This window comes from Urocampus carinirostris, chromosome 20 (assembly GCF_059441175.1).
Source record: "Urocampus carinirostris isolate Australia breed hairy pipefish chromosome 20, RoL_Ucar_1.0, whole genome shotgun sequence".
Classification (NCBI taxonomy): Eukaryota; Metazoa; Chordata; class Actinopteri; order Syngnathiformes; family Syngnathidae; genus Urocampus; species Urocampus carinirostris.
Window position 1 is genome coordinate 7,149,948 of NC_142368.1, and position 25,591 is coordinate 7,175,538.

At 41.7% G+C, this 25,591-nt stretch overlaps 1 protein-coding gene and 1 non-coding gene across 2 annotated transcripts in view; one reads left to right on the forward strand and one right to left on the reverse strand.

Moving 5' to 3' along the window:
- Positions 1 to 23,817, reverse strand: part of extl3 (exostosin-like glycosyltransferase 3) — a 27,826-nt gene extending 4,009 nt beyond the window's left edge. The window contains exons 1-5 of the mRNA XM_088325069.1: positions 23,623 to 23,817; positions 1,388 to 3,960; positions 794 to 921; positions 234 to 378; positions 28 to 156 (exon numbers count right to left, since the gene is read on the reverse strand). Coding sequence (XP_088181195.1) covers positions 28 to 156; positions 234 to 378; positions 794 to 921; positions 1,388 to 3,526 — 2,541 coding nt within the window. The 5' untranslated portion in view covers positions 3,527 to 3,960; positions 23,623 to 23,817. The remainder of the gene's footprint in view (positions 1 to 27; positions 157 to 233; positions 379 to 793; positions 922 to 1,387; positions 3,961 to 23,622) is intronic.
- A 262-nt stretch (positions 23,818 to 24,079) lies between these two features.
- Positions 24,080 to 24,152, forward strand: trnak-cuu (transfer RNA lysine (anticodon CUU)). The gene has a single exon. It is a non-coding gene; the product is annotated as a tRNA-Lys (tRNA).
- Positions 24,153 to 25,591: the final 1,439 nt, after the last annotated feature.

Genomic DNA, 25,591 nt, shown 5'->3' on the forward strand with positions numbered 1-25,591 from the left:
TGGATGAAAAAAATCACCATCACAGACCTTGATTGGCGGTTTGCGGGTGATGTGGGAGACCAAGAAGTTCATGGCGATGTCTTCACAATTGATGTACTCATCCACCATGTCCCTAATGGCCTGCGGCATCACGTAGGAGTACAAGTAGGCGTAATACTGATGAGGAAAGATACATCATTAGTGTTAAACACATCCTGTGGGGCGGGGCGACGTTTTCCTCCAATGTTTCAAACCTTGTGAAAGAAAGCTGCTCCGGTCAGTACCATGGAGAGCTCACAGGAGTAGTTGGAATTGTAAAGCCAAGACTGATGGTTGATATCCCAGGCGTGATATCTCCCGGGGAAACCGACGATACGATCTCTGGCCTCTCGCCACACTCTGAAATAAAGAAAACAATCAGCACTGTGTGTGGAGACACGCAACTGGAAGGCGGTGAAAGCTAAATCAAGGGAGTACAACCTCGTACTATAAACATTCCTTTGAGACGCACTTTAGCTGCAAAAGAAGCTCAAACGTTTATCACCTTGAGTCTTTTTAGTGGGGGGGGGGTACAAATTCTTCCTCTCAAGTCGTGGTGGGGGCACATCCCAGAGTAATTCTGGAGCACTCTAGAGTAATTTTCACAAGAATGACCTTGTTATCACTACAGTTCTGAATTGACTAAGTATTCAGGAATGCTGCCAACCAATGCCTTTTATTTGTTTATTTTGTTTTGCTTTGTCTGCGCCCTTCTTTGAAAATAGCTATGAAAAAAATGGCATGATATTGAATGAACTGAGTCAACAAGACATACCTGAACCCAAACATGATCTCATCGTGACGGAGATGGGCGTCGTCGTCAATTGAAAGGATGGCTTCCGTCTCCACAACATCCCATGGAAGGAAACGATTGTTGAGGCTGTTCTTCTCTGTGCGGACGATCTATGGGTGATAGAAAAGACTTTTGGGTAAAAAAGTGCTGAAAGAATAGTCTTTAAAGCAGCTGTCAGCCGACTTTATACAACTGAGGGGTACTTCTCTGTTACTCCTAAGTTCATTTGAAATAAAATACAGTTAAATGTGATTATTAAACATAAAACTTCTCATAGAACCTTTCATAAGTAGAATTTTTAGTTTTCCTAGAAAATAACAATGACCCATCACTGGTGAGCTATTTTGAAATCATGCAGGTGCAGGTGTTCTTTAGGGAAAACCCTGCTATAAAAGAACTTTGTTACGAGACAGCAGTACTGGTATACTAAACTAAATGATGCCACTTTCTTAAGTTAGCAAGCTGAAATACATGGCATAAAAGTGTGTATTATTTCGCCAATTAAGTTTTATAATAGGACATATAAAGGGATATATTTGTTTGACATGGAAAAAAGGGAAAATTCAAGAAACTCACCACAATGGGTAGCCCAATATCAGGCCACAGCAGATCATCAGAAGGAGGCTTTGGTGAGTTCCACACAACCACTACCTTGTTGAGGTACGGCAACCCGTTCAGCCTCTCCAAAGAGTTCATCAGCACTTCCTCCCTCTCATAAGTGAGCATTACCACTGTGAACTGTTCTCTGGGAACATTGCCGCCCAAAGATGCCTGAAACTCCTTCCCAGAACCTCCTGTGCCACCGTTGATGGGCCTGAAACCCGTTCCGGAACCAAGGAATTTGGCCTCAGAGGGCAAAATTGGGTCCAGTGGTGTATGAGGAAACAAATGAAAAGGTCCAGGAGCACGGTTCCAGGTTTGGTATAGGTCCACAGCCGTATACGTAAAGTTGCGGAGAAAGCGGGGTGAGGCGTACGGCGGCTCAGTCTCTACAGGACCCAAATCAAGATCACCGTTGTCCGCCAAGTTAGCATCAGTCCCTGCAAGTTTACCGGCTTTATGGGGGATTTCTTGTGCAGGTTCTTCGCCGATGGGTGCAGCCGGAACCTGAATCCGAGTGCGAATGTTGGCCAGGATAGTGTTAAGTATCTTCTCTGAGGTGGAAAAGTATGTTTCCCACAGAAAGTGGCCCTGCCGTCTCATAGCTAACATGTCATTATCTGACAGGCTACGAAGGAGGAAATGAAGTTCTGTGACGCGTGGCTTAGGGACCATGATGGCAGCTTCGCTCCATCTGATGAACTGGTGGTAGGGTAGTTTAGAGTGGTCCCCAAGCACGACAGGTATGGCCCCGACCTCGAGGGCCTCAAACAGTCTCATTCCACAGCCCGCTGAAGCGACCAACTGCCCATCTCCAGGAGCAATGACCAAAGCGAAAGTCGATGCCTTGAGCACCTCCAGCCTGTCCTCTCGTTCGCCACATAGAGACCACTCATTTGGCAAGCTCGGATTGGGTTTTTTACAGGTGAACTCGACGAGGACCTGATCTAACCGACTGTCCTGTACCGCTTTTAATGTGCCGATGATGCGGTCATCGTAGTCGGCCGGTGGATCTCCGTCCATCTCTTCCTCAAACGACTGAGGGGGAGCCTCTCGCAGGCTGCTTCTCAGCGACTCCACCCTCTCTCCCTGAAAGGTGAAGAGGTATTCCCTTTTCACGGGGACCTGGGGTGGTACGTGCAGGAAGTTGGGCTCAGATAGAGCGTGAACCAGCGGCGATGCCACCAAGTCGAATCCTTCGCGATACTGCTGCTCCAGGTAGGTGGACTGAACGACAGCTGCTCGCCCCGTGCTAACATTATAAAGGAAATTCTGTGTCATGGACCTTCTCGAAAGATGTATCAGTACGTGATTATGTCCATCTGATCTCCAGTAGGGAAGAGCTTTTAGTTGATTCTCCAAGTCTGTAGGATTTGGCGGTAAAGAAGTAGGAGACTCCTGAAGTTCCCCGACTAAAACCAAGTAAACACAAGCGATGCTGGGATTACTAGTAATATAAATATTATTCTTAAGTGACAAGGCAAAAGCCTGCTTAACCAGTGGATCAATTTTCTCCCCCCAAGGATAGGAACCTGGGTCATAAACGTAAACCGGAAATCCCGACGTGAGTGGGCACCGGGCATAGTCGAAGCAGGTGTGCAAGCGGCAGGACCGGGAAGATTTAGGTGGCGGGAGCCCGAGATCTTCCTTGTCCGGAAGCAATCGAACTGGCAGGGACAGTTTGGGCTGGTTTTGGGCCATGAGTTCTTTATAGGAATGCTCCGTCTGACTGATGACATTCTTGAGTTGCATCAGGTCCTGCTTGGCACTGTCGATGCTCCGCTTGCAAGCTTCGATACGCAGATTGAGTCTGGCGATCTCCCCGTTGAGTTCCTGCCTCTTGGCCTCCAACTGCAGCAGCTCTTCACTGACGGACTCGCGTATGCGGCACAGATCTTGCACGTGTTTGGGCTCGCAGAGCTCACCGCCGGGCCGGGGACCAAAGATGCGCTTGTCAGGACTCCCTGCTTCGTCGATGGTGGTGAGGTAGTAGTGGGCAATGAGTGGGAAGAAAACCAGAATGAAAAAAAGCATGAAACTGAGCCAGGTGAGGCGCACACGCCTTAACACCCAAGGCTGTCCTCCGCCGCTGAGTCCGCCACTGTTGCGCTGCATTGTTTTTTTTAGCTCAGTCCGTCCCTTGTCGCACCAAGAAATCAATGCTATAGGGTTCTGCAGCAGCCATGATTCGACCTTGTCAGGCAGAAAGGGTGAGTATTACATCATCAAGGTTAGTTCAAGCGTTGTTCTTCAAAAGAAAAAAAAGGGGTTTTCTCCTCTTTAGGTCCTGTTGGTTTTGACAATGTTCCCAGCTTTATCTAGAACGTCCTACTCTGAGATGATGAACCTACTTAGGCCATTTTATGTAATGTAATGTAATTTATTTCCAAATTAAGTGAGTTCCACTTCTGAGGAGGAGCGCCCCTCAATGGGTGATGAGGGGTGGGCATGGTGGCTCAGAGATGGGAAAAACTGGCTGGCTCTGTTGCTTCCATCTGGAACTTAACCAAGTGCTGTCTCCAGGAAAGGGTTCTTATCACACAACGAACCTGAGAAATAACAAAAAGAAGCTGGGTCAGGTCTTATTCAGATCTTATACAGGCATTTCAAAACGTTTTTTCATTACTGTACCCTCAGCCAACTTCATTAAAAATTAAAAAACACTTTTAAATGAAAAAAACAAACCCAACATTGACAGATAATTTTATTGATTTTAAGCATTTTTTTGTAATACTTTACTGTGTTAATAAAAAAGATCTTAAAAAAAGAAAATAACACAAATAAGCAAAGGTCTCTAAAACTGGTTTATATTTTTATATTTAGAATTTTTCACATTTACAACTGTCTCACAATTTTTTTCCGATTTGGTTAAAATTGCATTATTTTAAACACAAATGAATGAGACAAATGTCTGATACGGCTAATTGTACATACTTTTTTTTGTTTCTACAAGAAAGTTTGATCGCATTACCCTGATTTCAGCTAACCTGCATAGGCTCCCTGTCAGCTGAAGATGTGATTTTAATGTTCTGTTGATATTACACAAAATCAAGGATGGTCCCTCTTATATTTCAGATTTAATTCCTCCCTCTCTTATATTTCAGATTTAATTCCTCCCTATGTTCATGTCTGGAGCCTTTGCTCTGACAATGCTGGTCTACTAGTGATCCCAAGATCCAAGAAGAGATCCTCAAGTTTCGAGCCCTGGTGCTGTGGAATGCTCTGCCCTCTGAGATTTGATTGGCAACCTCAGTGGAACTGCTAAAATCTAGGCTTAAAACACTTAAAACAGCTTATGAATGACCCATATTTCATGTTGACAATGTCTGTGTATTTTTTGTTAATGCTACATTCATTGCAACCTGGTCATCCTTCCCGTTTTATTTTCATTTTTTATATTATACTTTAATCAATTTATATTTTATTGTTTAATATTGCAACATCAATTTCAGCCTGGTCATCCTGGAAGGGAGATTACCTCATGTGTGGTCCCTTCTCAAGGTTTCTTCATTTTCCTCATACTGAGGTTTTAAAGTTTTTCCTTGTCCTCATGTAGGTTTTAGATCAGGGGATGGTGAAATAATAGTTTGTGGTTTTCTATGTGTGCAGCCCTTTGAGACTTCTCGTGATTAAGGACTATATAAATAAACATGACGTGACTTTTAATATTGATTTACACTATTATATGTTTCTAGAGTTTGGATGTTTTTCTTTATTTCTGTGTTTCCTTTATTCTAATTTTATTTAAAAAAAAATTCCCTGTTTTATGTTTTGTTAATCGTGGGAACCTCCTGCGTGGGTTCAAATCCAGTTACCGGCCTTACTGTGCGGAGTTTGTATGTTCTCCACGTGCTTGCGTGGGTTTCCTCCGGGCACTCCGGTTTTCTCCCATATTCCAAAGACATGCATTTCAGGTGAATTGGCCGGTCCAAATTGTCCCTAGGTGTGACTGAGCGAGTGAGTTGTCTGTCCACGTGTGCCCTGCGATTGGCTGGCAACCAGCTCAGGGTGTCCCCTGCCCACTGCCTGGAGATGGCTGGGATCGGCTCCAGCCCCCCCGCGACCCTAATAAGGATAAGCGGTACAGCTAATGAGATGAGATAATTGCCAATGGTAACTTTGCTTTCTAGACATATACATTTTGATTACATTTTAATTCATAAAAGATACATTCACAATTTGTTTCATTTATTTATTTTCATTTTAGAAAAAATACATTGTAAAGATAATTGCAATATATTTGTTATTAGATTTAAAATTGTATCATTACAATTTATAATATTTTGCATACCAGCCTGGTGGCCTTGGGGGTATAGCGCCCGCCCCGAGACTGGGAGGTTGAGGTTCAAGCCTTGGCCGAGTCATACCTAAGACTTAAACATTGGTACCCGTTGCCTCCCTGCTTGGCGTTCAGCATTAGGGGTTGGAATTGGGGGGTTTGCTCACCTAATGACTCCCAACACCTCAGTTGGGTTGAGCGAGGGGGCTGGGAATCCCCTCCTCTGAATCAATCCCCCAAAAAGAGTCAGAAATGACTCTAGCCACCTCCCACTAGGGGGATATGGCTGTGGTATTATAATAATATTTTTTTTATTTCCTTTATTCTTATTTTGGTAAAATACATCTTAAAATGAGCAAAACTATCAGGCCAATAGAACATTCTTTATTCTTTATTCTATGAAGGAATAAGGGAAGCAAAAGCAGAGAATTCTCATTAAAGCTACTTTTGACGCTACACACTTCTGTACTTTAAAATCTTAAGTGTCACCTGAAGGGCATCCAATTTACCCCGAGTGCACACAAGTAAGAATCCCTCTGATATGAAATTATGTTTTGGGATATAACCCCAAGCCGGGTCCTTATTAGATCCATGCACACGTGACGGCAGGAATGCAGCTTGGCACGCTGCTGCCAATTCACAAGTGTGTCAAACGGACAAGCATAAGTACAGTGACACAGAGGAATGGCAGACAGATGTTAGCAAGTGTATCTGCTCTGCTGCTCAACCTAATCCGGGGCTTAAAACCCGAAAGGCTGAGAAACAACAACAGAAGAAGTCGAATTTCAGCCTCTTCACGTCAGGATATCTTCTCAACGCAAAGGTTGTATTAGAGCCAAATCGATTGCACTATACTTGCTCTGCGTGGATCAATAGTGATGTCACGTTACCGTACTGGGCTGTGAGAAAGTTGGTTATATAACAGACCTCTGTTGTAGAAATTCAAGAGAGTGACATTAACGTTGCACTCTGTGAAAATTGTTCTGCGTGTTTTTTCCGATAAAAACTCAACTATCCATGTTGGTTTTATGAGAAGCTAAAGCAATGTGAGGCATCTTATTGTTAGTACAACAATATGTTGAGAGATATGTCAAACAACGAGGCGCTCTGAAAGAGGTTCTCGGCCCAATTCTTGCACAAAGTTCAAGTAAAGTGTACCGTATTTTCCGCACTATAAGGCGCACCTAAAAGCCTTTATTTTTTTCAAAAGCTGACCATGCGCCTTATAACACAGTGCGCCTTATTTATGGATCAACATTAAGTTTTCCAACTAACTTGCAGCCGCCGACTAGATTTTCCCCCGAACACCAAGTAGTACGCGGTGTATGCTGGGATTTATTTACCGGCGTTTCATTGGCTAACCAATGTGTCAATCATCATTTGAATCGATCGCTATTGGCTAAAGTTATTCGGAGGTCAAGGGGCGGATCCTTTTTATCATTTACAGGCTGCCATTGGTTTGAACGGCGACACAAAGCCTGCAATTGGCCGAAAAAGATGTGTCAATCATCAGTTGAGTCGATCACTATTGGTTAGAGTTATTCGGAGGTCAAGAGGCGGATCCTTTTTATCATTTACAGGCTGCCATTGGCTTAAACGGCGACACAAAGCCTGCAATTGGCCGAAAAAGATGAATGTTTATGGCACGTGGCTGACGGCATAGAGGAAGCATTTTTTTCTATTCTGTATTTGTAAATATTGTATTCTCCTGGATTTACTACCCTCACGGATATAAGAGGACATTGGCTGCACATTATTATGAACACAACGACTTCGGTGAGCTATTCCGGGTTTTATATTGTCCCTGTATCTTGTTTCAGACTGAACTCGATGTTTCTGTGATAAGCGGTGCAGATAACGGATGGAATTGAGTGTCTATTTTTAAATTAAACTCAATTCCAAGTGTTTATCGTCATATGCACAATAAAGTTGCGAGCGAAAAAGAAAATATATACGAAAGAATGGTTGGCATTTCTTGAATCCCAAGACTTTAACCGAATAATGGAACGATGCATTTGAGTGACATCGTACGGACACCGCATCCGCACGTGTTCTTGACACGTATTTGCGTCTTTGCAAGCTTTGGGAATGTTCAGGGGGTAATAAGTTTGACTGAACTATCTGACTGTTTTGTCGACGTTCTCATTGTAGCGCCTTACAATCCGGTGCGTCTTATCTATGTCAAAAATAGGACCAAAAAAAAAAAAAAAATCACTTTTGAATGAATTGACTAATGTATTATTAAAAAAGGTTGTGCGGCCTACAAACGTCATTTGTTTTTACATCAATTCTTTCACAAGATTTTCATTTCTTTTTTTACTGGCATCTTTTGTCGCATAATACTAACATTTTTGGGGGCTTATTTAGTCGGTTGCACGATACACAACTGTATTCAATCAAATTTTTGAGTGGAAGTACAATGTTGGCAACAACATTGACTTGGTATAATTGGAAATGATTTGAATGCAACACAAACCTTTTCTTCTTTTTCCCTAATTTTTTCCATTTTTTTTAATTCCTTTAAAAAAAATCCTATTGTGTTTATTTTTTCCTAGCTGTTACTTTTTTATTTGGTTCTCTAATTAACTTTTTTCCTTTGTTTCTTTCTTTTCTTTTTTTCTGGCTTATTTCTGAATTTTTCCTTTTTTTCTCTTCCTTTTGTTTCTTTTTTTTCTCAGCTTTTCACTACTTTTTCATTTTGGTATTTTTTTTCTTTTTTGTTTTATTCCCACTTCCTTTAAGTCATTTTGTGCATAATTTTACATAATATTTGGTCATATAGGCAGGGATCAGAATGGAGATTTTCATTTTCAGCTGAAATAGCCAGCGTCCAGGAATAAACCAGGGCGGAGCCCCCCCACCCCCCCCCCCCCCCCCCCAAAAAAAAACCTGGGTTTTAGGCAATTTACTTGTCCAAAACCATGCTTATATTTATCATTTAAGTAACATTTTTAGAAGATTAAAATAATTTGCCCACATAACTGATTTTTTTTGTAAATACTGCAAGATAAGTTCAAATGCAGTTCAGTCCCTGCAGCTTGTGCGACATAAGGCCAATTTTTCTAACGGCCGCCAGGGTGCGCCAGAGCAATAAAGGAAAGAGTGAGACAGTCGGATTTTGAATTTGTTTGCTACGCAAGAGAAAAAGTCGGAATGCCTTTGGGGTTCAAAAACAGCGGAAATCCGCGGATCCGCGGAAAATTCTGATCCCTGTATAGGGATGAAAGAAACAAAAACAACCTGAAGAGCCGTTTAGGACCCGAAAGAGCCGGTTCCTTTTAGTGAGCCGAGCCGAAGAAGCCGGTTCTCGAAAAACTCTACTGACTTTACTCAACTTCGTTCTACTTCGACCTTGGCTTCGAAATACCGCATTTAGAACACAAATTCAGGCGAACCCTTGTATTTTTACCTTCATGCACTGTAACTTTGACTTAATTCGTTTCTTAATTAGCAATTTCGAGCCCTCATTTTTGTGAGCTGGCTAGATTTTCTTGTGCGCGGAAAAGCTCTGGGTAGTGCGCATTTGCGTACACACGCAGCTTAGAGGGAACATTGTTTACAAGTATTGCGATTTGATATAATTGATGATTGCGATTACATTTCCTTTCCTAAAAATCAAGCAACTTAAATCATACACTTCTGCTGGCCTTAAATGTATAGGCGCCAACATTATTTTTCGTTGCTCGCTTTTTTCCTCCACGTTCCAAGCCCAATTGCTTTCCCGCGTTTTTACGCACCGAATATGACACAAAAATCGATTTTAAAAATCGCCCAAAATAAATCTACATAAGAAATATTTTTTCTAATCTTGTTTTTAGCTTTTAAGTCTGGAATTCCACGTTTTATATTGTAAGCAATGTACAATGTTGTAATCAATGACAAAAAAAGACCATTCTACTTTATTCTATAGCTGTGTTTCTAAAAACATTTTCTTTAAAGAGTAGGGACAATTTTATAAGTCATTATATGGAATTGAAGCTGTTTACATTGAAGATTGACTTGTTCCCCTTTTCATGAACATATCAAGATGATCGATGTTTTGTTATTACTATAATGATGAAAAGTATTGTCACAAGATTACAAAGATCAGGCATGGTTGAGACACCATAACAAAGAAAGGATAGGAAGATTACCCTGTCATTCCTTTCATGCTTCGTCTGTTTTATGACCGACTAGTGATCCGAAGGCTGATTTAACATCTCGCAAAAATGTAACACAATGTGAAATACGTGCTCTGGAGGTGACCTGCCGAAAACCACAAAATGTCCTTCTGGCTGTGGGGACTCCAAACGACCCTTTTGAATCAATGTCCTGGCTGGCTCATTGCTCTTGCAGAATACCCTTGTCGTCATTAACTGTGATAGAGGAGATGGAAACGGGCCGCTCGCTCTGGAGGAAATATGGAGGCAGCTGCCAAGGGAAGGGCGGCGTTAGAAAGGACACGGGCGAAGGGGAGCAGCTGTTCAAGGCATGACTCAACAATTCGCCTTTCGCACCGGCGGATTTTGAAAAGAATTAGATAATAAGCAAAGGAATGACAAGTTTTTTTCTCACAATATCGCCCAATATTATGGCTGCGACCAATTTATCCTTAAATGCATGAAGCTGTTGATGTCCAACAGAGCGACCGTGGTTATGCCTGGTCCACAGCAGCAACCTGGAGAATCTAAGATGGGTCATCAACGCAGCCCACAGAATCATAGCCAAGCCTCTACAGTCTGTCTGGAGAACATTCCCGGTTTTGCCGCAGCATAGCGGACAACATTAAGGACTCCCCTCATCCCAGCCACCACATTTTTGACTTGATGCCCTCTGGCAGGCTCTGGAGTAGGGTTGCTTGTAACATAGATCACGATCTACCGGTGGATCAGTGAGGCAGTGCTGGTAGATCTCGGGATAGTATTGAGTGCATTGTATTTGTTGCTGCAATCTAGCAGTCAAATGCAGTATTTCAACATAGACATCAATGTTGACTAGCAGCAGGAGCTGTTGAAAGGTTTTATTTTGAACATTTTAGTTTTTAAATTTTCAAATGAAGCGTAATATTTATTTTACATTTGTATATTTTAAAATGTATCATGTTGGAGTTTGCTAATTTCGTACAGATAAAGAAAAAATATATTTTTTAAATAATTTACCTATTTAGGTTTACATTCGAATTTTGATTATGTCGGCATTTGCCTAGTTTGAGTAAAGCAGGGGTGTCCAAACCCAGCCGGCCAGATTTTGTAAGCTGAAAAATGTGTGAGGGCCGACGAGTCAGCCTAGTGGTTTTTGAATAATCTTTAATTAATTCACCCTCCGTGAAAAGTTTGAAGTGCTTGGCAATCAGCGTTCAGGACCTCGTAGTTTGCCTTCGTAGTATTTTCATTTGATTCGCAGGGTCTCGTGAAAAAGCACTGCTGTGCCGTTATAACTGCTTCCAGTTGCTTTACTTTTTCACAGCGTTTATTTTCAGTCAACTTTTTGTAGTCAGCATGTTTCTTCTGGAAATGCCTCGACATATTCTTTGAAAGCAGCCTCAGTCTCTTGGCAAATTAGGCAGACAAAGTAAATGTAAATGTTCTGCATTTATATAGCACTTTTCAAGTCAATGAAGACCTCCCAAAGCGCTTTACAATGTGCTTCACATTTTTCCCTTTTACTCACCAACTAACCGATAGCAGTGTCGGCCAGGCAAGGCAACTACCTACTATCGGGGGATTCAGGGATTCAGTGTCTTGCCCAAGGACACTTCAACATATCACTCAGAGGAGCCGGGATTCGAACCTGTAACCTTTTGTCCAATGCCGCCCCGATTGTTTTGTTTTTTGGTGAAAAATACTCCTATTTCCACTTGTCCTGGAAGTGGCGTCCCTCACAGTCAACTTTCTTCTTTAAATTAACGTCAGAAATGGTGTGGGCTAAAATTCCTATGGAAAGCCAAGGCCAAGGCGGCCAAATCATCATCTGGTGAAATGGTAATTTTTTGTTTTGTTCGTACAAACGTTATTTTATACCGCGGTCAACATCACTGGCAGGTCACATATTAATAATTTTATGACAGAGGTCGCTGGCCAATAAAAATCTGACTACGGGCCATAACCGTCCCTCAAGCTAGATTTTGGACATGCCTGGAGAAGAGGGTATTTAATCGTTTCCTATTAATCAAACTGCACTACAGCAGTACAGCGATACTTATTTCATGAAAGAGCATGATTGGACAAAAACATTGGCAATTTGAATGGTGTTTACTATTAATATGTTTTATTTTGATTGAATGCATTTGATTTAAGTGTGCATTGAGAAATATCGTGGAATTTCAAAGTCACTAATAAGGATGCTTTTTGAATGCTAGACTGCTCCTGATTTTCCATTTTTCCAGGTGGGAAGATCATTTTGAAAATGTGTGACCACTCTGGTCCCTTAAAAGAAGGACTAACAAGCTCAGAGACTGTTTCCTCCCCAATACCATCACTGTCTTCAATAAATATCTTTACCATGTATTAAAAAATCTATATTCACATGTTTTCTACCTCATTTTTCACAATGTTGCTGCTAATGTCATTGTAATATTATTCTGATGCACTTAGAACTTAGGCCAGTCTATAACAGCGACCATGTAAATATTGCCTATCCCAATGTTTTTTTTATATACTGGACTGTCTCAGAAAATTAGAATATTGTGATAAAGTTCTTTATTTTCTGTAATGCAATTAAAAAAACAAAAATGTCATACATTCTGGATTCATTACACATCAACTGAACTATTTCAAGCCTTTTATTATTTGAATATTGCTGATTTTGGCTTACAGCTGAAAAAAACTCAAAAATCCTATCTTAAAATATTAGAATACTTCCTCAGACCAAGTAAAAAAAATAATTTTATAACAGCAAAACTAAATCAAACATTTGAAAATGTCCATTGATGCACTCAGTACTTGGTTGGGAATCCTTTTGCACGGATTACTGCATCAATCCGGCGTGGCATGGAGGCAATCAGCCTGTGGCATTGCTGAGGTGTTATTGATGCCCAGGATGCTTCGATAGCGGCCTTCAGCTCATTTGCATTTGTAGGTCTGGTGTCTTTCATCTTCTTCTTAACAATACCCCACAAATTCTCGATGGGGTTCAGGTCAGGGGAATTAGCAGGCCAATCAAGGACAGTGATGCCATTGTCAGTGCACCAGTTACTGGTGGTTTTGGCACTGTGGGCAGGTGCCAGATCATGCTGGAAAATGAAATCCTCATCTCCATAGAGCTTTTCAGCAGATGGAAGCATGTAGTGCTCTAAAATCTCTTGGTACACAGTTGCATTTACTCTGGACTTGATGAAACACAGTGGACCAACACCAGCAGCTGACATGGCTCCCCAAACCATTGCTGACTGTGGGAACTTCACACTGGATTTCAAGCAACTTGGATTTTGCTCCTCTCCAGCCTTTCTCCAGACTCTGGCGCCTTGACTTCCAAATGAAATGCAAAACTTGCTTTCTTCTGAAAAGAGGACTTTGGACCACTCTGCAACTGTCCAGTGCTTCTTCTCCATAGCCCAAGTCAGACGCTTCTTCCGTTGTCTTGAGTTCAGAAGTGGCTTGACCATGGGAATACGGCTATTGTAGCCCATTTCCCGGACACGTCTGTGAACTGTGGCTTTTGATACCTGGACTCCAGCTTCAGCCCACTGTCTTTGAAGCTCCCTCAAATTCTGGAAGCGGCTCTTCTTCACAATTTTGTTAAGGCTGCGGTCATCTCTCTTGGTTGTGCAGCGTTTCCGGCCACATTTTTCCCTTCCAACAGACTTTTTGTGGATATGCTTTGAAACTGCACTCTGTGAACAGCCTGCTCTTTGAGAAATTTCTTTTTGTGTCTTACCCTCCTGATGGAGGGTATCAATGATGGTCCTCTGGACAGCAGTCAGATCAGCAGTGATTTAGTTTACTGAACCAAGCTGAGTGTTTTTAAGGCTCAGGAAACCCTCGCAAGGTGTTTCGAGTTAATTAGATGATTCAGGTGATTAGTTGAATAGCCTACTTGTATACTTTTTCATGATATTCTAATATTTTGAGATAGGATTTTTGAGTTTTCTTAAGCTGTAAGCCAAATTCAGCAATATTAAAATAATAAAAGGCTTTAAATAGTTCAGTTGATGTGTAATGAATCCAGAATGTATGACATTTTTGTTTTTTTTAATTGCATTACAGAAAATAAAGAACTTTATCACAATATTCTAATTTTCTGAGACAGTCCAGTATAGTTGTTCACTTCTTTATTTAATTTAGTCTTTTATTACACGTTTATCATGCAGTGTCCAGTCTAATCTCTTTTTTAAACCACATTTTGTCAGATTTGACTAAATAAAAGTTGTCATCCTCGGGAAATAAACAGAACAATATGAGCCTTCATTATATGACAGCAGCTGACTATTTCCACAGATTCCTTTGGATAATGGCCTTCTTTGTAGAGTGACAGCAGCTTTATTTTTAAGTGAATCAATGAATTAGTCACACTCTGATATCCAGACAACCTCCTTCAATCAGTAGGATCAAATTGCGATGATACACACATACTGTATCTCAATAAATCATTCAACCTTGGCTTTGCGAAATACTATTTCTGAGAATAAGTTGGGTTAACTTGCCCCCTTGCTGCAGAATCTTCTCGAGATGCTCTGCTCTCCACAAAAACCAGACCATAACAAATTGACTAAGGTCCTGCAACAGCTGCTAGAACCCCCAGAAACCAGATATTTCAGTGCGGAAGAGGAGCCAGGGTGATTATTTCTTGATGTGACTTGGTTTACCGTATTTTCCGCACTATAAGGCGCACCGAGTTATAGGGCGCACCCCCAAAAAATAGTTTTTGGTCCTATATTCTCCATACATAAGGCGCACCGGATCATAAGGCGCTACAATAGGAACGTCGACAAAACAGTCAGATAGTTCAGTCAAACTTATTACCCCCTTAACATTCCCAAAGCTTGCAAAGAAGCAAATACGTGTCGTAGACACGTGCAGATGCGGTGTCCGTACAATGTCACTCAAATGCACCGTTCCAAATATCATTCGGAAGATTAATGTCTTGGGATTCAAGAAATGCAAACCATTCCTTAGTTTCTATTTTCTTTTTCGCTCGCAACTTTACTGTGCATATGACAATAAACACTTGGAATTGAGTTTAATTTAAAAATGGATATCAAAGAAACATCGAGATCAGTCTGAAACAAGATACTGGGAAAATATATAGCCGGAGTAGCTCACCGAAGTCGTTGTGTTCAACAATAATGTGCAACCATGGTCCTCTTTTATCTGTGAGCGTAGTAAATCCAGGAGAGTAAAATATTTACAAATACGGTACAGAATAGTAAAATACTACATCTTTTTCGGCCAATTGCAGGCTTTGTTTTGCCCCTTTAGCCTATGCGAGCCTGTAAATGATAAAAAGGATCCGCCCGCTTTACCTCCGAATAACTTTAGCCAATAGTGATCGATTCAAATGATGATTGACACATTGGTTAGCCAATGAAACGCCGGTATATAAATTCCAGCATACACCGCGGACTACTTCGCGTTCGGGGGAAAATCTAGTCGGCGGCTGCTTGCATTAGTTGCAAGGCTTTGCGACTTAATATTGATCCATATATAAGGCGCACTGTATTATAAGGCGCATGGTCAGCTTTTGAAAAAAATTAAAACTTTTAGGTGAGCCTTATAGTGCGGAAAATAGGGTACATAAAAAACATTTAGTGAATAAGTAGGTTTGTTGTTTAATATTTTTCTCAACTTTTTGTAACATCCCCCGCAACGCTGCTTCTTTGAGCTGAAGCTTGTGTACGAAGCGCTCAAATGCCTTGACTATTTCAAAGAGAAGTTTCCAGAGCAAGCACATAGCAGCACTAGTAAAGCAATGGAAGATGATATCAAAACCTTCAACTTAAAGACTCAATCAAATGAAGAAGTGGAGTCCAAAAAATGAAAAACCTGTTTCAGTCTTTACAAAGAGTGGCTCAAAACGAAGTGCTTCTCCAACAGAGAAGTTTCGACTACAAGCACAGATATTGCGGCCATTGCAACGCCACAACAACCCTAGTGAGCATAAGCGGAATAGAAAATGGATGGATGGATGCTTGTTTTGTTAACTAAAAATAACAGGTGACTTATCCCACATACCATGTATAAAATAATGGTGAAAAACAGGTCTGAGTGTAGCTTAACTTATCATCATGCCTTTTTGTAGTTCGAAAACTAGCTGTTGAAAGAGTCAAGGCCATTGCTGAGGCTTCGGTCGGGTCATAACTTCAGGATTGACTCAGCTGCTTCAAAAGGGAATCAATCCAAGCCATGGATCATCACAATTCTTAACAAACCATTCAGCACATTTCTTCTTTTTTCTACAGGTAGCACTGACAGCACTCTGTTTTGGAATTGGTGAGACAGCAAACGTTTTGATCGCATGCTTTTTGGTGTCAGTACAGCATGAACATTGAAACAGGCAAACAGTTATCTTGTGTTACACTTGTTTTGTGTGATCTGATAGCATTCACTGTAAAATTGGTTGAATTTGCGAGTCAATTAGTCGCATCGAAGTCCGCTTTTGGAGTCAAAGGAAATCTAATGAAGGCTGAAAGTCCTTCTGCCAGTTGGTTTCTCACCCATGCATATATTTCCATCTCGATCAGGGGTCATCAAAATAATGCGCATCAGGTAACCCCTACAAACGCCAGAGTAGACCGCGTGGACGGGTTCTGAAAAACAGCTAACCAGGGATTGTGTTTTTTTAAGGAATATGTGGCATAATGAGCCTATTTCAACCTGCCTTCCAAGTAAAAATCACATAAAAACACAACTAATAACATCATAAAAACATAGTAATAACATAACTTGCTATTTTAGAAACATACTAGTTGGTGAACACTGATCTAGATTATTTTTATACATTTTACAGTACTTGGTTGTTTTGAAACCAAACATCAAGATTTACAAGTTAGCTGGAAACAGGATCTGGTGTCAGGACCAGAACGGAGACGGGACCCACTCGCGCAACGTTTATTACAAGTTTTATTGGGAAGAAGGGAAAGGATTGCACACACGATCCGGGGAGCAGGTTGCTCAGATGCGGAAGTGGTATTTCCGTGGGGAGCAATGGCGTGTCGGGAGCGGCAAAAAACAGGTCAGTAGCCGGGACAGGAGAGCCAAAAAAACGTGGTCGAGATCGGAAAATGGGTCTAAGCCGGGAAACAGACGGGGGCCAGAACAGGAGTGAGTCAGGGTCGAAAAGCTTGCCTAGCTTGAACTGAGGTTCGCAGATTGACTGACAACAGGTGACAGAAAGACGGGGTTTACATAGTGACAGGGAGCCAATCAGAGTCCGAGGCAGTTGCCACCAAGGGAGCGGGCACAGGTGCTTCGCATCAGTAATCATGACATCTGGTTATTTCTATGAATTTCTCAACGCCTGACATACATTTGACGTAAGCATGAACAAAGTAAAAAACTGTCCTTTGATTACATTTTTATGCAACTATGCTGCAAAGAAATAAAACAATTATATATTTCCTGCTTTGGTGACCTCCTTAATTTGAGACTCAAATGTCATAACTGCTGATGAGAAAAATCTGTCCGAGTGGAAAAGGCACCAGCCCCTGCCTGGACTTGCTTTTTGACGTGCCGTGAGGATATTGCGTGCACTCGCAAAGGCAAAAGTCAAGCATGCCGTGCAGATCTCATTTGCTCAAATCGACTCGTGCATTTTATATGAAGTTACAACCGTTGTTGGCATCGGAAATGATTATTACGAAGCAAAATCGCTGCCGCCGTGACATAGATGACGCGGACAAGCTCCAATCTCTGATAAACAGATGTTTGAACCAGAAGAGTGTTTAGCAAAGAATCCAAGTTTTTTTTAAAGCAACGGCATGCACGAAAACGGTGCTGCAATCGGTGAATCAGTCAGAGTTGATGGCGGCAGATGGCGGCTGAAAAATCATATCCGGATGTCGTAAAGATTGATGAGACTTCAACTTTGTTTTTTGATAAGTCTCTTATTAGGTTTTTTTTTTATCCCTCCACTTCTAACGATATCTATCTCAGTAAATTCTAACAAGAATGGAATATTTTCACGTCCAGCACACAGGGTAGACTCAATCGCGTAACGTTTTCTCACAATCTTATTGAAAGGAAGAAGAAGGGCAGCGCCCGCGATCCGATGTTCGCTGGACGCGGGAAGCAAGTCACTCTTGTACTCGGATTGCGATCCGAACACGGAAGTGGATCTTCCGTAGCGAGCGATAGCGGTGTCAGGGACGGAAAAAAATGGTCCGTAGAGCAAGGCGTGGTCGGGGTCGGAAACGAGTCGTAAGCCAGAACGGGGGAGTAGACGTGGTCAGCAAAAAAAAAGGTCGTAGCCGGAGACAAACGGGAGGAAAAACGCGACAGGTGGGAGTCAGGGTTGAAAAAAGGCTTGCCTAGTATACACTGAGGTTCACAGACGGACTGACCCCAGGTGATTGACAGCACTGGGTTTAAATAGGGACGGGGAGCCAATCAGAGGCCGCAGCGGTTGGCACCAAATGAGCGGGCAGGGGTGATTCACATCAGTAAGCATGAAAAATATTAAGATTAGAGGGAAAAAAATCTCTGACCTCATCCACATGTCATTCAAAACAAGACTTTGTGCTTTGAGTACGATGTTATACCACTCAACATCTACAAGGCCATTAGTGTCACACAGTCGTGTTCCTGTAGCTAAGCAACAATTGTAAAGTTATATATGATGGGATAAAGCACTATATGTATGGTCATCTTCAGTTAAAGACTGCGGTGCTACATTCAAGAGTAACACGTTGCTTTCTCAGACACCAGAAAACTGAAGATTTTTATCAACTTTGACAGGGAAAAGCACCAGCTGGCTCAAACACCGATAAGGAAGTGACGATAAACACTTGAATTTTGTCCCTACAGCGCCAAAATGAGACATTTTCATCCAAGATTAAGGTAAATATTTGTATGAAGAACATTTACTCCAGCAATTATGGAGGTAAATGTTCCATGCTTGGTTACGCTGGCAACAGAGGGCCAGAGAATAATATATAACAACAAAAAGGTAACTAAAACCATTTGGTTGCGGGAGTTGTGATGACTGCAATGAAAGTTTGCTGGCTTGCTATATTCCGTTTCCATACGCAAGACCACTTTTTGCGATGCCGATTCAATACTGCTTTTTAGACAAAGGCTACAGGTCCCTTAAAACAAGGACTAAGAGGCTCAGTGACAGTTTCTTCCCCAGTTATATCAACACCCTAAACAGGTGCACAAGACTATGAAAAAATATATATCTTGCCTATGCATAATGAGTATACACATATGTTTTTCGACAATTTTCAAAAATATGCTGCTAACGTAAAAAATATATATCTTGCCTATGTAAATGTCAGACACCAGGGTGGAAACAGGACCCAATCGCGTTACGTTTCTCACAAGTTTTATTAAAGGAAAGAGGAAGGGCTGCGCCCACGATCCAGTGTTCGCTAGGCCGGAGAAGCAAGTCGCTCTCGTACTCTGATTGTGATCCGAACACGGAGGTGGATCTTCCGTAGCGAGCGATGGCGGTGTCAGGGACGGAAAAACGGGTCGATAGCCTGGACAGGAGACCAAAAACGTGGTCGGGATCAAAAACGGGTCGTAAGTTGGGAAAGGAGAGCAGACGTGGTCGGGATCAAAACGGATCGTAGCCGGAAACAAACGGGAGCAATAACGGGAGTCAGGGTCGAAAGAGGCTTGTGTAGTGTTTACTGAGGTTCACAGACGGACTGACCAAAGGGGACAGACAGGACTGGGTTCAAATACTGACAGGGAGCCAATCAGAACCCGCGGCAGTAGGCGCTAAAAGAGCGGGCACAGCTTAGTCACATCAGTAATCATGACAGTTAAGGATAAAGAATACCATAAAATTCGGACTATAAGCCGCAACTTTTCCCCCCGAGCTTTCAACACTGCGGCTTGTACAACCATCTGGCCAATTTATGCATTTTTTATAACACCCGCCAGGGGGCGCCCGAGCATTAAAAGTAAGAGTAAGACACGTGGAATATAGGTGTCGAGGAAGATGTAACTTTGTTATTTATGCATGAATAAATCTAGTATGAACAGACCCTCATCACGGAAAATGTGTCAATCGAAAGAGGAGGGCTAACTACCATTTTGGGGCTAATTTTACGAGGCTGTTTAGTTGTAAACGGAAATAATGTGGCGAAACGGACAGATTGCAAGAAGCAACGTCAACTGAAGTAGAAATGTTTAAGGTGGATTTCTATTTATCTGTCGGCATTATCAAGTGTTTGTCGCGGTTGCCATGGCGCCCAATCCTGTCTGTCCCGTTCGGTCCGATATCAACTCGGGCAATTGGTATCGATCTCGTCGGCCTCTGGCTTCCTATCATTTCACGCCAGACTGCTGCCTAATGTGCATGACTCCCCATTTCCCATAAAATAAAAGGCTTGTGTGAGTAACGTCACGCGTTTGGGTCCTGATCCTGTTCTGGTTCATGACAGTGTGTTGGAGTAAATATTTTACACGGTTGAATTTTATTGATTGTCCTTGAAATAACAAAGCCATTTTTGCGGACATTCAAAGAAGTTAAAGACGGCCAGGTTATGTAATGGTGAGTTACGCCGGCTTGATAGTTTTCGGGTATCTCGTTTCAGACTGGTCGGGATGTTTGATAAGTATATTTTGAAACAGTCATCATATCCCGAATCTTAAGACTAAGCTTTCCAATGATATGTGACATGACATATTTCAGTGACTGGTGACATCGTACAGACTAGAAAGTTATGGGGTTAAGGTACCGTATATTATTAAAATTCTGTGTACCGTCTTTTTTGTAAAAACAGTGTCTGAAATAATGTCTGCCCGGATGCCGGGGCGTGCATCTTTTACTTCGCGCGTACAACTTACAAAACGTCTTTGCCCGGGTGGCCGACAACTTTTTCAAGAAAAAAAAAACACAAATAAATTAAAACGTTTGCTTTATTTCGATTTCAAAATCCTCGTTTGGTTGGAAATTTCTGAATTTCGGTTCATTTGGCAATTTGCATACTCGGCAGCCAATCTGAAGCCTGCATCAAATAACTTTGTGCTTCCGGACTTTCCCGAGCGTTATAGGGTCGTGCATTTTCATATCATTTTCCAAAGTAGACGCACAGAGATCACAAGGAAAATGGATAAGTGGTTGGGAATCAAGCCACAACCTCAGCCCCAGAAGAAAGAATCCCCAGATCTCATCACTGAACGACAACCGGCCCGTTGCACTGACTCCTATCATAATGAAGTGCTTTGAGAGACTGGTTTAACAGCACATCACCTCCAGTCTCCCCTCCTCACTCAACCCCTTTCAGTTTGCCTACCGGACAAACCGCTCCACCGGAGATGCCATCTCCTCTGATCTTCACCTGAGCCTAACACACCTAGAGGAGAAGAACACCCATGTGCGGATGCTGTTCCTGGACTTCAGTTCAGCATTCAACACCATCATCCCAGAACACCTGGTAGACAAACTGAGACTCCTGGGCTTCAACACCTCCCTGCGGAACTGGCTGCTGGACTTCCTCACTGACAGACCCCAGTCAGTGCAGCTTGGTCAGAACATCTCCAATGTCATCACCCTCAGCACGGGCTACCCCCAAGGCTGTGTCCTGAGCCCCCTGCTGTTCACCCTGATGACACACGACTGCGTCCCTGGGTCAGCTACAAACCACATCGTGAAGTTTGCAGACGACACAACAGTGGTGGGCCTCATCAGGGACGACAACGACCTGGCCTACAGAGAGGAGGTGGAGCAGTTGGTGGGCTGATGCAGAGTCAACAGCCTGGTCCTGAATGTTGACAAAACTAAAGAGATCATTATCAACTTCAGGAAAAAACAGCCCAACCATGCCCCACTTCTCATCAACAACAAGGCTGTGGAGGTTGTCAGCAGCACCAAGTTCCTAGGGGTGCACATCACAGACAAACTCACCTGGTCTGTGAACAGCAGCGCCTGTACTTCCTGCGGAGGATGAGGAGAGCCCACCTGTCCCAACCCACCCTCATCACATTCTACAGGGGCACCATAGAGAGCATCCTGACTAGCCATATCTCTGTGTGGTGTGGAGGCTGCTGTGCCTCCGACTGGGGTAGTGTGAGGAGGGTGATGAGGACAGCAGAGAAAATCATCGGGACTTCTCTCCCCTCCATTCAGGACATTGGCCAGAAGCGCTGCTTATCCCGAGCCAAGAACATCATTAGGGAGCCCTCTCACCCCCATCATGGACTGTACACTCTGCTAGCCTCTGGGAAGAGGTACTGCAGTGTGCGGTGCAGGACCACCAGGTTCTGCAACAACTTTGTCCCCCTGGCCATTAGACTGTTAAATGGTCAATCACACACATAGCAAGCCTACCCAGCTGCTAATCTGTACATCTGTTTGTTTGTTTGTTTTTGTCCTTGCACTACTGGCAGTTCTCTTATACCTAGCCACTTCTTTGCACACCTGTTCTCCTCTGCACTACCGTACTCCATTGTCATTGTATAGCGACTTGTTTACCTGACTGCCCATTATGCACATCTGTTTAGCTGCCCCTCTTGCACTCTTCTCGCACTACTGTATAATACTCATAGCTATAATTATTTAGTATATTATTGGTATTTCAATACTCCAACTCAATACAACATTTTATTTATATGTAAAGGAAACTGTGCTGGTCAGATGTATAGACATTTTATTCTGTATACATGTGTACAAGAATGACAATAAAGTATATCTGAATCTGAATATTCAAAAGAAGCTAAGAACATTTATGACGCTACAAAACGTAAACATACATTAAAAGCATCGTGGAAAGTGGATTTCACATGGCTTGTAGCAGACGACGTACATACAGGTACATACTGATGGCAGATGGAAAACCGCAATGTCATATACATGCAATGAATGTTATGAGTAGATTTATAATAAACTTAACTTTAAAGTGTTGTTCTGTCATATATTCTGATGATCAATCCTTAATACTTTGTAACATTGTTTTTTTTTTGTTTTTGCGATTAGTCGTCTTATTGTTTTTCAAGTTGTGAAAAATGGGGCAGGCAACCTTATGGCAAATTTTCAGAGTGTTCTGCTCTGGTGTCCGGTAGCTTTTTGTCGTGAGTTTCAGACACTGGTAAATATATATATATATATATATATATATATATATTGTGATTTTCTGGTAAAATCATTTTTTTAATGGTTGACTGAATCTATTATTAAACCGTACTTGGAATAATTAACCTGGTAATAACAAAGTAACAACATAGTATTAACATCAGTGTATGATTAAGAAATGCATATAAAACTGTGCAAAATAGTCATAAAACGTAACTTGAAAAACGTTGGATACCCCTGCATTAGAGAAAAATACTATAAGGTTGAGAAAGTGGCAATTGTTTTACAATTTTTTTTAGCACTCGTTTTCGGTTGCACAACACTAAACAGCAAAGTTGAGGAGGTTAAAAAAAACACACACACACACTGTCCCTTTAAAAAACGGCCGTATGAGCACTGATACCGTAACTTGGTATCAGTACGCAACCATTCATAATTATTTCCGTGTATTATATTTTTGTCAGCCTTTTAAAGAGACTAAAATAGAATAGACTAGCTGCTAAAATTAATAAATACTAGACAACGAAATACATTATTTAAATCTACATTCTTGGTCCGGTTAACTTCGGTCCGAACACGCACACAATTCGGATGCATGATTTGAGCAGCCTGAGGCGTTATCCTCCGATACGTCCATTGTTATTGATCAGTACCCAAAATAAATTTAAAATATGAAATATGAAGAGGGGAAAAGAGGTTTATCCGGTATCTCGAAGCTAGCATATATTCTAATTTCTTTGCTGGCCCTGTAACGTTAGCCTCAGCCGCTACTCACCCCTAACAAGATCCTCCAGGTCCAACAGAATAAACCCCAACCGGCACTGGTCGCAAATGTCCCTCTTGTAGTGTTAATTGAGAAGGAATTGAAACAAAGGAAAAAATAGCGAAAAAGATAAAGGCGTCATCATTAAAAACGGCATTGTTGCTGGGACTGCAGCACAAACAGCGCCGATAGTCCGACACTGTACCGCTCGGCATTGTGGGAAAGCAGTACTGAAGCACCACGTCCAAAAAAAATAAAAATAACGAAAGCTGCCATCTACTGGTTGGAAATTATACTGCATGTGCGTGTGCATGTGTGTGGGTGACGTTTATTATAGTTTTTAATCGTCCGAAACAATCATTCTATTTTCTAAATGTGGCCCAAGAACTACTATTTAAATCCCGGTCAAAATGAGTACGTCGGTTGATGTTGTATCAGTATATTTTGATGAAAACGTAATAGTCGCATCGCCCGGCTAGCTCAGTCGGTAGAGCATGAGACTCTTAATCTCAGGGTCGTGGGTTCGAGCCCCACGTTGGGCGCTGTCTTTTGCATTTCTTGTTGCACAATTTTCCTACGACTAATAATAATTCTAGATGTGTCGTCGTTGAATTAATGAAAGCGCAACTTTGGACATATTTCTCCACTGTTGATAGTTCCTGACCTGTTTTTGATAACATATTACTGAGTGGTAAATGTGCCCTGCGACAGGCTGGCAACTAGTTCAGGGTGTCCCCTGACCACTGCCCAAAGATAGCTGGGATGGGCTCTAGCACTCTCGAGACCCTACTGAGGATAAGTGGTGCAGATAATGGATGGATGGATAGATGGTAAATGCGCGAGATCCGCCTCATCTCTACAGAGCAGGTTGAAGCTTTCATACCTCTCAACAGGGTTGGGTAGGGTTACTTTAACTTGATTACTTTCAATTACTTTTGGATTACTCTAAAACCAAATCTGCTAATAAAAGACAAAAGAAACTAACTATGAATACAATTTGAACAATTTTATTGACACTATTAACGGCAAATAAACAATGTGAGGGTTGAACAATTTTTCTTGACAATCTTACAGCAATTAAGCATGTTCACAATTTCGTTATTCACAATTTCGTTATATCTGACAATATGACGTTTTAACAATTTTTTTAACACACAATTTAATTATATATTATCCCAACAATATGAGGTTTATCGACACCTTTAACAGCAATTAAATACTATTTTTTTTTTTTTGGGGGGGGGGGTTAGCAAATAAACAAAGTGAGGTTTGAACAATTTTTCTCGACAATCTCAACAGCAATTAAGGATATTCACAATTTTGTGACTTTTTAACAGCAATTAAACACACAATTCCATTATATCATATCCCAACAATATGAGTTTTTATCGACACTTTTACCGGTAACAGCAATTAACACATTCACAACTTCACCACATCAGATTTTAACAACATGAGGCTTGAACAACCCCCATCGACACTTTCAACAACAGTTAACCAATGTGTAAAGGGCAATATTATTGTGCAAGGGCATAGCTCTGTCTTCTCAAGTGGGATTCCATTCTACCCTCCCAAGCAGCATCCTCCAGTCCTCTGCCTGGGATGCTCAGATGGGTCCTCACCCTTCTTACTTCTACCGTCCACAACCACCCGTATAACCAGGCCGTTGCTGCCGGGACCCCCGGTTCCCTCATTAGTTCTGTCGGAATATAATTTGAAACGTCTACGATACTTTATTACAGTTACTTTGGTTGTTTGTGGTCACAAATTAAAGCTCCGGTGTGTAATATTTGACCAATAAAAATATATTGATATAGAAAAAATATAATTATGGTCAAATTTTTATATAATAATATAAAATACGATTTACAACCAAAAGAAAATCTTCGGTTACGATAAGACGTATGAGAATAAGGAAATGTAAAAAATGTTACGCCACACGGTGGTGATGTCCACACAATTTAAAAGCTACACATAATTG